At 43.8% G+C, this 14,218-nt stretch overlaps 1 protein-coding gene across 1 annotated transcript; it reads left to right on the forward strand.

Moving 5' to 3' along the window:
- Window positions 1-1,461: 1,461 nt before the first annotated feature.
- Window positions 1,462-13,940, forward strand: LOC133409930 (alpha-internexin-like). Its single transcript, XM_061690533.1, has 5 exons — window positions 1,462-1,795; window positions 4,304-4,534; window positions 5,152-5,679; window positions 6,814-6,938; window positions 13,138-13,940. Exons 1-5 carry the CDS (start codon window positions 1,490-1,492, stop codon window positions 13,322-13,324), a joined length of 1,377 nt encoding a protein of 458 aa, XP_061546517.1. The 5' UTR covers window positions 1,462-1,489; the 3' UTR covers window positions 13,325-13,940.
- The last annotated feature ends 278 nt before the right edge of the window (window positions 13,941-14,218 follow it).

The raw sequence follows: 14,218 nt of genomic DNA on the forward strand, positions 1-14,218 counted from the left end.
TCTGGGAAGACTTTTTACTCATTCACATATTTTTTTTTTTTCCCCCTCTGACAATCCTATCGTCAAACGTGCCCGATCATGCACCTGCTCTCATTCATGGCTCCACCAGCAGCTATTAAACCAGACAGGGTGAAAAACTACTGTTTAATACTGACCTCCTTCGGCAATCACATGGAACTGCAATAATACGGATGAGGCAATAATGATGATAAAATAGAAGAGAAAAGAGTGAATCGCAACACAGAGGAAACAATACATTGATTTGTATTGACCTAGGGGGAATACTGAGGGTTTTTTTTTGTTGTGTCTCGGCAGTGGAAGCGTTGGGGGTTGGGGTAATAATGCTGAAATTGCTGAAAAAATGAAGATAATTTTCACAGATCTTCATCTCAGACTGCTAAAGAGCAGAAATTCACACCTGATTGTTAATATTTGCAATGTGAGCCTGCGACTGACATAAAATGGCCTCAGTGGGATAAGTGCGCCCGTGCAGGTTAGGAGATGTGTCTCAATATTTTTGTCGATGTACTGTACCTGGACCGCGGACTCTGAAAGGTTAAGCGGTGGTGTCTAACATATGGCCTGTGGGCTAAAACTGACCCAAACAACTGTGCAGTTAAGTGTAGTATTAAGAGTTCTATAATTTACGATTGATCGTGAGGTCATACAGTGAACTCGTGGTTCAGAATACGCAAATGTGCCTATTAAATTTTGGGGGGGAACACATCCTATGTTATCCTTTCTGCTTTTTTTGTGTGCTGAGGCCAAAGCCATCATTAATATATACATATTTAAAGAAAAACAATGCTTGCTTTTGGTCAAGGACCAACGTTGAAGTGAGAGGAGGAGCTTCATTCAAATAGGCCATAGCCTTGTCGAACAGACAAGTGTTTTGCTACCATCTTGTGGCATCTATAAGCAGTTCCAAACATTTTTGGGTGGTCGCTGAGGAGCCTGTGTTCGTAGGTTGTGCTATTCTACGTTTGCTGCCATTTTGAAGTTTTGTACCTATACAATAACTGTGATCACAACGTACCAATATAGATGATAAACTTAAGCAAATGGCTTTTTTTTTTGTTCTTCTTAAGGTTGATCTTAATGTTTCGTTAAAGGCCAGTCATTTAAATATGAAGCTTTTCCCAATGTACTCGTATTGCTTTGACGTCCATCTTGGCTGGAGGCCCTCTGATCCACAAGGAACCTATTACACGAGCACAACAGTTGCTTCAACATGGACAGTTCCATGTTTTCTGATCGTAACATAACATTTAGAAATTATAGATGTAAATGTACAAATTGAGCTTACGTTTTCGTGTGTGCGATGGGTGTATTCAAATAGTTTTTAAAGCTACCAAACTTGTGTCCATGTTTCATTTTGTTTGTTTTTGTATAGGGTACAGAATGGTTTGCTCCACCTGTATCCGCGCTGCTTAAAGCTGCGGCAAATCTCTCCCAAGTACCTCACTTTGAGCTCTGACTCACGGCAAAGATGAACTACAGAGAGCACTACACTTCTTCCTCCTACCGGAAGATTTTCGGGAATTCTTCCAGGTTCTCCGCCGCCTCCTCCTCTTCCTCCCCCCGTATGAGCAGCTCCATACCACGGGTGTCCCCGGGTCTCAGGTCCATGGCCGTGTCCCGAAACAGCGCCTCCTCCGTGGGCATGTACAGGCGGCTGGGCCAACCTCCAGGCTCCTTCTCTCTCGTGGCCACGGACTCCCTCGACTTGATCCAGACTTCGGTGGTCAACAACGAACTGAAAGTCATCAGAACCAATGAGAAAGAGCAGCTGCAGGTATGTCAGTGAAAATGTATATACAATATATAATTTAATAATAATAATATATATATATATATATATATATATATATATATATATACAATACTGGAACTATTTCTAAAACTTGTCACAATGGAAAAAAATGCACAAAAAATAGTTTCCTTCTTTTATTGTTTTGCATCGTGCTTGCAGTAAGAATGAAAACAAACAACTGGTTCCTTTTAAAGCAACATGTGTTTTCAAATTTTTCACTCACAAAAACCCATGCAGACAACAGGAGAACATGCAAACTCCACACAGATTTGAACCCTGGAGCTCAGGACTGTGAAACAGACGTGCTAACCGGTTGTTCACCGTGCCGCCATGCTAAATTTAACTACAAAAAGTGTTTTTTGTTTTTTTTTTTCTTCAGATTTGACTCTTTAATATATTCAGTTTGAAAGTGTGCACAAAAATACACAACAAAAAAAACACCTCACATAAAATAAAAACTCCCTATTCCCCCCCTTTCACAAAAAAGATCAAGCTTAGAAAGAATTCTTGAACACCACAAGATGGCTGGCACAAGACGACACATTCACTACGAATCTCTCTTGAAGCCGACATCCAACAATTCTCTAAATAAGGCCATGAATAGCAAATATCTTGCTTCTCCGAATCTGTTGCTTTCATCGTTAATGCTCTCTCTCTCTCATTCCTCCATGTCGCTGCTTTCCCTGTTTTTTTCTGCCTTGTAAGATCCCAAAATCTCAATCAAGTTCTTAGTTGATTTTACCTCTCTAGTTACGTCAAAAAAATTAATGAGCGTATTTGACAATAAGGAGTAGAAAGGACATATCTGTTTTCAGATGTACAGAGACGGGCTAATAGTCAAAAGTCGTCAGAAAACAAACTACTCAAGTAAAGACACCACCAAAATCTACTCCAGTGACAGTATTTGTACTTCATACTTCCCATCATTGTCAATAACTAAACAAGTGAATGTCCACAACATTTAACATAAAACAAGTCAAATAATGGAAGTACAAAGGACAAAAAAAGTGCACTCACTCGCCACAGCATTTGGTATTTGCACTCTCTAATCCAGTGAGCCGCAACCAGTGTGCCGTGAGCGCTCTTCAAGTGTGCCGTGGGAAATTATCAAATTGAACTTAATTGCTCAAAAAATTATTCATTTACAAGAAATAATCTATCCTTATTTATCTATTTATGCCAGTGATGCATAGTGACAGACAGAACAATTGAATGGTCTTCTATTAGACGGCAGGAAGTACATACAGTAATTAATGTATACACTTTTTGTGACATTTTTGTCTGTTGGTGTACCGTGAGATTTTTCAATTATAAAATATGTGCCTTGACTCCATGAAGGTTGGAAATCACTGCTCTCATCCATTGTTTCCTGGCCTTTATTCAGTCAAGGCCCATGTTTTGCATGACAAAAATGTTACGACACCACCTAACAAAAAATGTCACAAAAAGTACTGAAATAATGGTAATGTCTCAATTTACTCACAAATGTGCTTAGTCAGTGTGAAATCTAGGCCTTTTTAGTTCAACATGTAGATATTGTTCTGTATGAGTGACAACTGGTGGATACACAGTTGAATTGTACCTTCTGCTAACGGGTGGAAAAGCTTTTAATTGTTCCGCCTGTCACTGGCATAGATACATGAACATATATACATTATTTGTAGTAAATCATTTTCAGACCCGCTAGTAAGTGAAATTAAAACCAGAGCATGTGGAGAAAATGCAAACTCCACAAAGCAGGGCTGGGTATGAGATTTCACCTTTAAATCAACCAGGATTAATACGGCTAAATCTTATTCCAGGACACATAGGGTTGCTCTAAAACAGCACAGCATTTGAAACCTTTATATAACGTGCACACACGCACACTGAAACACTCTCAGACCACTACTGAAACACTCTCGCTCACAACAGAAATGCTGTTATACACATTACTAAAGAAATATTAAGTTCACACACAACTCAAATGCTCTCACACTCATGAGAATAGTGTATGTGAGCAGTAAAAAAAGAGAGAAAGAAAAAAAATAAATATTATGTAGTGTGAGAGAGCATTTCAGTTGTGTTTGAGAAAGCATTTTAGTTAAAAAAAAAAACATATTTGTGTGAGAGTGTTCCAGTAATGTGTATGAGAGCATTTCTGTCGCGTGTTTGAGATGTAATTCTGAATTATGTCACTGACGTCCCCTCATATGATTTCCTTATAAAGTCGTTGTTGTTATCGTGTCTTTTAATGTAACTCCACGACTTTGCACAACCATTTTAACACAGTTAAACTGTCAGGTGTTTCAATGGTCCCTTTGCAGAGTAGCAAATACATATTTTAGGCTGCCCCTAAACACAATAACTACCACGAAATGTAAGAAAGGTCATCCAAAACAGGTAAAAATGTAGTCGTCATTAGCTTAGAGGCTTGTAAGCATCTTAAATATGCTACAGTTAATGCCAAACAGGAGCCAGTACCAATGAGGCATTTGTCTTGCTGCACAGGGTCTAAATGATCGCTTCGCCATGTTCATTGATAAAGTCAGACACCTGGAGCAGCAGAATAAAGTACTGGAGGCCGAGCTGGTGACGCTGCGGCAGAGGCAGAGCGAACCGTCACGGGCCGCTCATCTCTACCAGCAGGAGCTGAGGGACTTGCGGTCCCAGTTGGAGGACCTGAACAGGGACAAGAACCGTATCCTGATCGAGAGGAATAACATGGAAGATGAGTTGCAGGTACAAGAGCAACCATGACTGTTTGTATCATTACATGATAAGAAGGAGCATTGGAGCCATTCTGTAATGAAACAAAAATAATTATACAGTAGAACAATAAAGTCACAATGAAAAGACTACAATTAAAATACTATGAGAAACAAAAGTTTTATGAGAATTAGAACTATATTTTTAGAAAGAACTACAAGTTGAAATAATCTCTTTGTTTTCTTTTACCCGATCTAACCTAAGTCTTTTCAAGCAAATGATTATCCAGTTAATATATGGTATGCATCTAAAATAAAAGAGTTCCATTTGGACTGAGACTGGTGGTTGTAGTTTGCAATGTTGTGGAACACAAAAGATGTGTCGAATAGTTTGATTACCTCAATTGTTTACATGACAAAGTTAAAAATGTAAGGACCGGCACTCACTATGACGCATGCAGTCCAGTTGTACATAAAGCTACGTCCAGATTAATACTTACTACGAATTACAAGCTAGAAATCTTCCTTCAGTTTCACCACAGCATTTCCCTTTGTGTCTGCTGGAGCTGCAAATCTAAATGTATGCTTTATTTACAGCATCACATTTGTCTTTCTTACTTTGCTCATGTGTAACTATTTGCTACATTTTAGAAACTCAATGTAAAGTATGAGCAGGAGCTGAGCGTGCACGAAGAGACGGAGCAAACCTTGAAGTCCTTCAGGAAGGATGTGGATGATGCGGCAGCCATTCGTCTGGATCTGGAGCGCCGAGTGGAATCGCTGAGGGATGAAATCTCCTTCCTGAACAAAGTCCACGATGAGGAAATACAGGAGTTGAGCAGCTTGATGGAGGCGCAGCAGGTCTCCGTGGAACTGGAACTCGCCAACCCCGACCTCACCTCAGCTTTGAAAGAGATCCGCAACCAGTACGAGTCCATTGCCTCCAAAAACCTGCAGTCAGCAGAGGAGTGGTACAAGAGCAAGTTCGTCAACCTGAGCGAACAGGCCACCAGGAGCAATGAGGCCATGCGCGCCAGCAGGGAGGAGATGAACGAGTTCAGGAGGCAGCTGCAGGCCAAGACCCTGGAGCTCGAGACGCTGAGGGGTGCCAACGAGTCTCTAGAGAGGCAGACCACAGAGATGGAGGACACTCACAATGCTGAAGTCACAGCATTGCAGGTACGCATTGAGAAACGTTTGACATATGCAGTACAGTTAACCCTTGTTTATCGTAGGCGATATATTCCAGACGCACCCGCCCGTGAAAATCTATATGTAAAGCATAGCGAGAGCGTCTTATAGCGTCTAATATTGTTTTAACCCTCCCATGCTTTAAACACATTTGAACTTATTAAAACACAAACATTTTACAAAAACACACTTTTAAAAGTATTCCTTAGTGCCTGTTCACACTCTTGCTTGAGTGATTAAAGCATGTTAAACATTTTTATTTTTTTTTTAAATACCAGTCGGCTATTACCAGTTACTGTAAATACCTGGTAAACGTCGAGTAAAAGTAAGTTACTTCAACCTGAAAATGCAGCAGCACGCCAGTGAAGGCTGTGAGTGTCTCCAACTAATAGGATTGAGCAGGGCAAACTCATCAATGATGTCACAGCTTGAGTTCCATTACCTAAGAGCATCCTTCAAGGTGGCCCTAACATGTCAATGTCAAGGGCAAGTTGAATAGAAACTATTTGCAGATTTACAAATTAGAACCTGGTCCCCGGGTCCCCAAATTGGTCTTGTTGTCTTCCAATGAATTTAAAATACATAATGCATGCATAAAGTTCTGTACGTGCGGGACATTTATCTAAAATATGGCCATTCGGAGCTGAGCTAGGAGAACGACAGTGAACATGCTATAATTGCGACTTCTTGACCATTCTGATGATTGTTACTAATTTTAGTAATGAAAAACTCTAGTCATTTACACTCTGACACCTGTTTCATGAGAAACGCTTGCCTTAAAACACATTATTCGGCTCAAGATACTAACCTGTTCCATCTGGATGCATTAGCTTTTCAGGGCAAGCATGACAAACTACAGAAAATAAATAGCTTTAGTGTGGAAGTCACTTAGGCTTAGACAGCGAAAGTTCTTAGTGAACTGATCCTGTGCATCTAGATTAACCCAGACTACTGCTAAATTGGATCCAGGAAGGCCATCTGTTTTCACTAGCTATTTAGGGAAGCTCAAACTAAGTAAGCCTCAAAGGTTATGTTTGTCTTTTAAAAGACAAAAGTAACCCTTCAACTGTGTGACCTTTCAATGAGTGTCTTTTCATCATTCTGCTTGCCCTCTTCGAACAGGACACGATTGGCCAACTGGATACTGAGCTGAGGAACCTCAAGGGCGAGATGGCTCAGCACCTGAGAGAATATCAGGACTTGCTCAACGTCAAGATGGCCCTGGACATTGAGATAGCTGCTTACAGGTGAGTAGAGAGGAAACGGTATGGAAATGTCCTATCATTATTGTCATGACCAAAGTAATCACTGTTATCAGTATTGTAATTATGTTACCAAAAAAGAAGGTAAACAAAAACATTATGGATACATGCACTAAGGCATTGCCACAGAAAAATCAGCTAGTCTTTGTACTTTTTATAATATTAGAAATTGTAGACAGCATAAACCAAAATGAATGCAAGGTCACAAGAAAATTAGATGCTTTCATCCATTTAGTTTGCTCTGGTTTGTATCAGGACAAAGTCAGTGTCCCGCCTGGTTCACTCCATGTCTGGTAAGAATTCCAAGTACCATGATGCCCTACAATCAATCAAAACCATCACCTGCTTCTCTTATAAGTCACAAGAAAGTAAACAGGAAGTAGGTCTATTGTACTGCCTAGTGACTGATAAGCGAACGAAGCAGCACAAAAAAAAACACCAAATGTAGCAAAACAGTTGATAACTTTGTTGTTGATAACTTTAATAATATTATCAACAATCTGTCAGCTGATGATGGTATCGCTATTGTTATTGTGCTAACACAGCACACATTGCACCAAGGAAAAGCCAGCTCTCTTTTACTCGAGGAAAGAGTTAAATAGGGAATTAATAGCAATGCAAACCATTTAAATTAGGGGTCGGGTGCGGTGCGATCTGGGCGGTGGCCGAAGGCAGGGACCTTGGCGATCCACTCCCCGGCTACAGAAGCTGGCTCTAGGTACGTGGAATGTCACCTCTCTGGCAGGGAAGCGGCCCAAGCTGGTGTGTGAGGGCGAGAAGTTCCGACTAGATATAGTCTGACTCGCCTCCACACACAGCTTGGGCTCTGGTACCAGTCCTCTTGAGAGGGGTTGGACTCTCTTCCACTTTGGAGTTGCCCACGGTGAGAGGCGCCGAGCAGCTGTGGGTATACTTATTGCCCCCTGGCTCGACGCCTGTACGTTGGGTTCACCCCGGTGGACAAGAGGGTAGCCTCCCTCGGCCTTCGGGTGGGGGGACGGGTCCTGACTGTTATTTCCGCCTATGCACCAAACAGAAGTTCAGAGTACCCACCCTTTTTGGAGGGGGTGCTGGAGAGCGCATCCGCTGGGGATTCTATCGTTCTGCTGAGGGACTTCAATGCACACGTGGGAAATGATAGTGAGACCTGGAAGGGCGTAATTGGGAGGAACGCCCCCCCCCCCCCCGATCAGAACCCGAGCGGTGTTCTGTTATTGGACTTCTGTGCTCACCACGTATTGTCCATAACGAACACCATGTTCAAGCATAAGGGTGTCCACACGTGCACTTGGCACCAGGACACCCTAGGTCGCAGTTCGATGATCGACTTTGTGGTCATGTAATCGGACTTGCGGCCACATGTCTTGGACACTCGGGTGAAGAGAGGAGCGGAGCTGTCAACTGATCACCACCTGGTGGTGAGTTGGCTCCGATGGTTGGGGAAGATGCCGGTCCGACGTGGCAGGCCCAAGCGTATGGTGAGGGTCTGCTGGGAACGTCTTGCAGAATCCCCTGTCAGAAGGAGTTTCAACTCCCACCTCCGACATAACTTTGCTCATGTTCCGGGGAAGGCGGGTGACATAATGTCCGAGGGGATCACGTTCCGCGCCTCCATTGCTGAGGCGGCCGACCGTAGCTGTGGCCGTAAGGTAGTCGGTGCCTGTCGTGGCGGCAATCCCCGAACCCATTGGTGGACACCAACAATGAGGGACACTGTCAAGCTGAAGAAGGAGTCCTATCGGGCCTTTTTGGCCTGTGGGAATCCTGAGGCAGCTGATGGGTACCGGCTGGCCAAGCGGAATTTGTGGGTCGCTGAAGCAAAAATTCGGGCATGGGAGGAGTTCGGTGAGGCCATGTAGAAAGACTTTGAGGAAATTCTGTTCCACCATCCAGCGTCTCAGGAGGGGGAAACAGTGCACCATCAACACTGTTTATAGCGGGGATGGGGCGCTGCTCACCTCGAGTCAGGACGTTGTGAGTCGGTGGGGAGAATACTTCGAAGACCTCCTCAATTCCACCGACACGCCTTCCCATGAGGAAGCAGAGTTTGGGTTCTCTGAGGCGGGCTCTCTTATCTATGGGGTTGAGATCATCGAGGTGGTTAAAAAGGTCCTTGGTGGCAAGGCCCCGGGGGTGGATGAGATTCGTCCAGAGTTCCTAAAGGCTGTGGATGTTGTGGGGATGTCCTGGTTGACACGCCTCTGCAACATTGCGTGGACATCGGGGACAGTGCCTCTGGATTGGCAGACTGGGGTGGTGGCCCCCCTTTTTAAGAAGGGGCACCGGAGGCTGATTGGCTTTTCACTTACGTATTATTGCCCCAACGTGCTCACTGGAACATTCAGAAGATATGTGCTTGTAACCAATGCCATCGTTATGTTTTGCAACAATTAGTTTGCGATGGTCTTGAGACACCTCTTTGCTCTTACTCATCACGAGATGGGTCTTGACTCACACCTTGGCAATGAGACCTTTTTGTAGGCCATCACGTAGGACTGAAACAGCTGATATTCATTTGCACTGACAAGGGGCTGGGTTTGCTTTTGATTATTGATAGATTTTAGGTGTTGTCTTGGTTTCCATGCCTTTTTGTACCTCCCTTCGTGTTCAATACTTTTCCCCCTGTGTCATTTTACATTTTTACACAACTCAATTCCATCCATCCATTTTCCACCGCTTATCCGAGGTCGGGTCGCGGGGCAGTAGCTTTAGCAGGGAGGCAGACTTCCCTCTCCCCAGGCACTTCATCTAGCTCTTCCGGGGGGATCCCGAGGCGTTCCCAGGCCGGCCGAAAGACAGTCTCTCCAGCGCGTCCTGAGTCGTCCCCAGGGTCTCCTCCCGGTGGGACGTGCCCGGAACACCTCACCAGGCAGGCATCCGAATCAGATGCTCCAGCCACCTCATCTGGCTCCTCTCAATGTGGAGGAGCAGGGCTCTACTCTGAGATCCTCCCGGATGACCAAGCTTCTCACCCTATCTCTAAGGGAGAGCCCGGACACCCTGCGGAGGAAACTCATTTCGACCGTTTGTATCCGGGATCTTGTTCTTTCGGTCACGACCCACAGCTGGTGACCATAGCTGAGGGTAGGAACGTAGAGCGACCAGTAAATTGAGAGCTTCGCCTTTCGGCTTAGCTCCTTCTTTACCACAACGGACCGATACAAAGTCCGCATCACTGCAGATGCTGCACCGACCCGCCTGTCCATTTCCCGTTCCATTCTTCCCTCACTCGTGAACAAGACCCCAAGATACTTGAACTCCTCCACTTGGGGCAAGGTCTAATCCCAGACCTGGAGAGGGCACGCCATCGTTTTCCGACTGAGGACCATGGTCTCAGATTTGGAGGTGCTGATTCTCATCCCAGCTGGTTCACACTCGGTTGTGAAATGCTCCAGTGAGAGTTGGAAATCACGGGTTGATGAAGCCAACTGAACCACATCATCTGCAAAAAGCAGAGATGCAATACTGAGGCCACCGAACCGGACCCCCTCTAAGCCTCGGCTGCGCCTTGAAATTCTGTCCATAAAAGTTATGAACGGAATCGGTGGCAAAGGGCAGCCTTGGCGGAGGCCAACCCTTACCGAGCACGAGTCCGACTTACTGCCGGATATGTGGACCAAACTCTGACTCCGGTCGTACAGGAACCGAACAGCCCGTATCAGGGGGTTCGATACCCCATACTCCCAAAGCACCCCCCACAGGACTCCCCGAGGGACACGGTCGAACGCCTTCTCCAAGTCCACAAAACACATGTGGACTGGTTGGGCGAACTCCCATGCACCCTCGAGGACCCTGCCGAGTGTAGAGCTGGTCCACTGTTCCACAGTCAGGACGAAAACCACACTGCTCCTCCTCGATCTGAGATTCGGCTGAGGAGTGTGATCCCCCTGTAATTGGAACACACCCTCCGGTCCCCCTTCTTAAAAACCACCACCCCAGTCTGCCAATCCAGAGGCACCGAGCGACTTGGCCGAACCCGATTGAACTGTCGCAGTGTGCGGCAACTGGCAACTGTTTCCATGAGTGAGTGATGAGTCTGCTACTGGTATTGGGCGCACACTTTCGCAACGTCGCAGTTCACAATTCACCTAAATGCACACACGCTTTCACTCACAATGAAAATGCATTTCTGCGTTTGCGAGCCGGCCGTGCCGCCTCAATCCAAGTACTATATAAAGCATCAACTATTGTGTTTTACATCAATACTTAACTATATTCATAATGTATAATATGAACATACAAGTCAAGCCAAGTCCATTGGTGTGCAGTACCGTAGCCTTCGTGCTGATTTCTTGCATTCAGCCAACCAATACAGAGACCATCTTCAAAAGCGGAAGTTGTATCACACTAGCATCATACCTCTTTTCAGAAATAACATCTAATCCCCACCAATAACTAAAGTCTTAAAGATTTATTAGCCACCATTTGTCACTGTTAAGCCGTACTGGTGGTTGCAATGTGAAGATTCCAGTCATCCAGTCTGGCGCTGATGGTGACCAGTACCCAGATGTAGACACGTGACAGTAAACATCTATTGTTGTGTATATTTAATATGATGTGGCGATTAAACATTTGTGTGGTTTCACAGCCATAACAGCCCTCTGAGAGAAACCAAAACTATGTGGATCGCAACAAAAATTTGTTTGACACACAATTCCGTTGGGTCTTTGCTACTTTATTAGAAGTGTGGCATTAAATGCTCAAATTTAGCTCAATAATTTATATACCGTGTGTGTGTGTGTGTGTGTGTGCATGAGCAAATACAGTTGGGGAAAGAGGCAGCATCAGTAGTCTAAGCTGTCATTGCAACTGAAATAGTTTTATTGTTTTTCATGACAGATTTACAATGTATTTGATGAGTTGATTTCTTTTTTTCTGTTGATTGTTTTTAATTTATTGTTTTAAAACAACAGAGAAAAATGCACTTGGCAATGCACCAGTAATTGACACCCATCCAAAAAGATTAATTACCTATAGATGCCTCAGGATAGCAGGAAACCACTTTTTTCCTTTAAGACAAGGCTAGTTAAGTGACATAGTTCCTTGGCCCCAAAATGGCACCAAAGAAATTCACATTTTTGTGAGACAAAGCTTTGGCTCGAGCACAAAAACAGCAACTAAATTTTTTAGCAAATAGAGGATAGGTTCCCCTAAAATAGACACTACTATGCAAATTTTCAAATGCCGAACGAGAATATGCGGAGTTTCACAGTATGTCATAATATGAAGAGGCAATTACAAATTTACAGTAGACTTACTACCTTACTAACTTAACACATTAGAACCCACATAAACGCTCTACTCAAACGGGCCTCTGTCTGCAGAATAAATAAGTAAACATAATTTCTTGTGGAATAGTGGGCGACTGTTTAACGCATCTGCCTCACAGTTCTGAGGACCCGGGTTGAAATCCGGCCTCGCCTGTGTGGAGTTTGCATGCTCTCCCTGTGCCTGCGTGGGTTTTCTCCAGGTACTCTGGTTTCGTCCCCATAAAACATAGGTTAATTTAAGACTCTTTGTTTGTATGTGACCTGCGATTGGCTGGCAACCAGTTCAGGGTGTACCCTGCCTCTCGCCCAGAGTCACCTGGGATAGGCTCAATCACGCCAGCGACCCTAGTGTGGATAAGCAGTATGGAAAATGAATGAATTAAAAACATTCTTACTTCTACTCTATAGGTCCCATATATTGTCTATTTAGACCTCCATAGTGACTCTCTAACATGGACTTAGTGTAAAAGTGGTAATTTCATGTCATAAAACACCTATTTTTTGTCATACGAGTGTCCAGAAAAGGCCTCTCTGACAGTTACTTCTGTTTGACCCAGTTTTGTATCTGCTTTGTCCGTATTTAGCGAAGACTGACCCCTTTCCTCCTATCGGTTGCCTCCGTGTAGAAGATCCACTTGTCAGAGCACACGTGTTTATGTTGACAGCGCTGGCTCGGGAGCAGAAATGTAGGCAGAGATCTTTGCTAGTGACGTAGATAAGCTTGAGAAATTCGAATGACCTGATTTCAGGCCTCTCGGCAGAAAACCGTCTGTAACTCAGGAATGCGTGGACGATTTTAATTCATATTTCACGTTTACTGAGGCACCATAAAGACAATATTACATCCCAAATACTAGAAAAAGTTGGTTTGGCAGAATATGGAATCTTTAATATATGTATTTTCATCCTACAAGGAAGCTGCTGGAAGGCGAGGAAACTCACTTTAACTCAGGGATGTCATTCGGAGCCGCCAGTTACAGCTACCAGGCCCGAGCCCCAGCCGGCTCCTCCAGAAGCAACCAGCGAGACAAAGACGGAGCCAAGAAGGAAAGCCTCAAGGAGGAGGAGAAGGACGAAGCAGACATCAATTCCAATAACTAAAGACACAGACTGAGGCAGGAAGGTAGACAAATAATACATACTGTATTTATAAAGTTCTAGTCAAATACTGTATATGCCCAGTAGAGTCCAACTATCACATTGCAGTTCATGTAATGTTTTTGGAGTGATGAACATCAGGAGTCAGATATATGATTTATTTCTTTCCATAGTGCTTAAGTCTGAAACGTAGAACATTTTTGGACTCAAAATCTTTCTCAAATGGAAGCTTGTATCAAGATGTAAATCAGGTGAAGTTAACCTATTATAGGGTATGTTACAATTGATAAACCAGTAACGTGCTAGACTCCTGTCATTTTTATGTGTGAAGTGTGGTGGCTAACCAAACGTTTATCACACCAAATAGGTTGTTTGCTCATCACTTAAAAAGCTTCATATTAGTGTTCTTTCTTCGGTTACTGAAATAACTAGCTTGTTTGTGTGTGACTACCGCTGTATTTTTGGCTAATATCCGTCTTGATGTCAGGAAATCTGTTTTAGAAGTGGCTGTGAAAATACTGTACTAATAGACCATTTTACCTAACTTTATGCATCAGTGTCCACCCCTATTCACAGTGGAATTAATTTGTATGGACTGATGTTAAGAATAAAAAGATCAACTGATGACTGGTCTCTCATGTGATTATCCATCTGCACAGCTTTAGAGGATGCATCAGAACTGCATTGACACTTACGCTTTGAAAAGACAAAATCATTTTCGCTCATCAAGCCGGCAATTAATCTGCTACACAGTATGTATGTGGCATAGGTACATCATTGAGCACAAATTCTACCCAGTGTCACAGCATCGACAACTTCACCGAGCAGTCGGGTCTGTGCGGTATCTGACACTTATCTGTGTATCCAACAAAACTTAATGCAGCTCTGCTTACTTTT

The sequence above is a fragment of the Phycodurus eques genome, chromosome 11 (assembly GCF_024500275.1).
Source record: "Phycodurus eques isolate BA_2022a chromosome 11, UOR_Pequ_1.1, whole genome shotgun sequence".
Taxonomy (NCBI): Eukaryota; Metazoa; Chordata; class Actinopteri; order Syngnathiformes; family Syngnathidae; genus Phycodurus; species Phycodurus eques.

Bases quoted from the DNA above. Each gene is read 5' to 3' on its own strand.
- LOC133409930 (XM_061690533.1), top strand. From the start codon at position 1,490: ATGAACTACAGAGAGCACTACACTTCTTCCTCCTACCGGAAGATTTTC. The intron at 1,796-4,303 runs GTATGTCAGTGA...CTTGCTGCACAG, and splicing joins ATGAGAAAGAGCAGCTGCAG to GGTCTAAATGATCGCTTCGC. The intron at 6,939-13,137 runs GTGAGTAGAGAG...TCATCCTACAAG, and splicing joins ATTGAGATAGCTGCTTACAG to GAAGCTGCTGGAAGGCGAGG.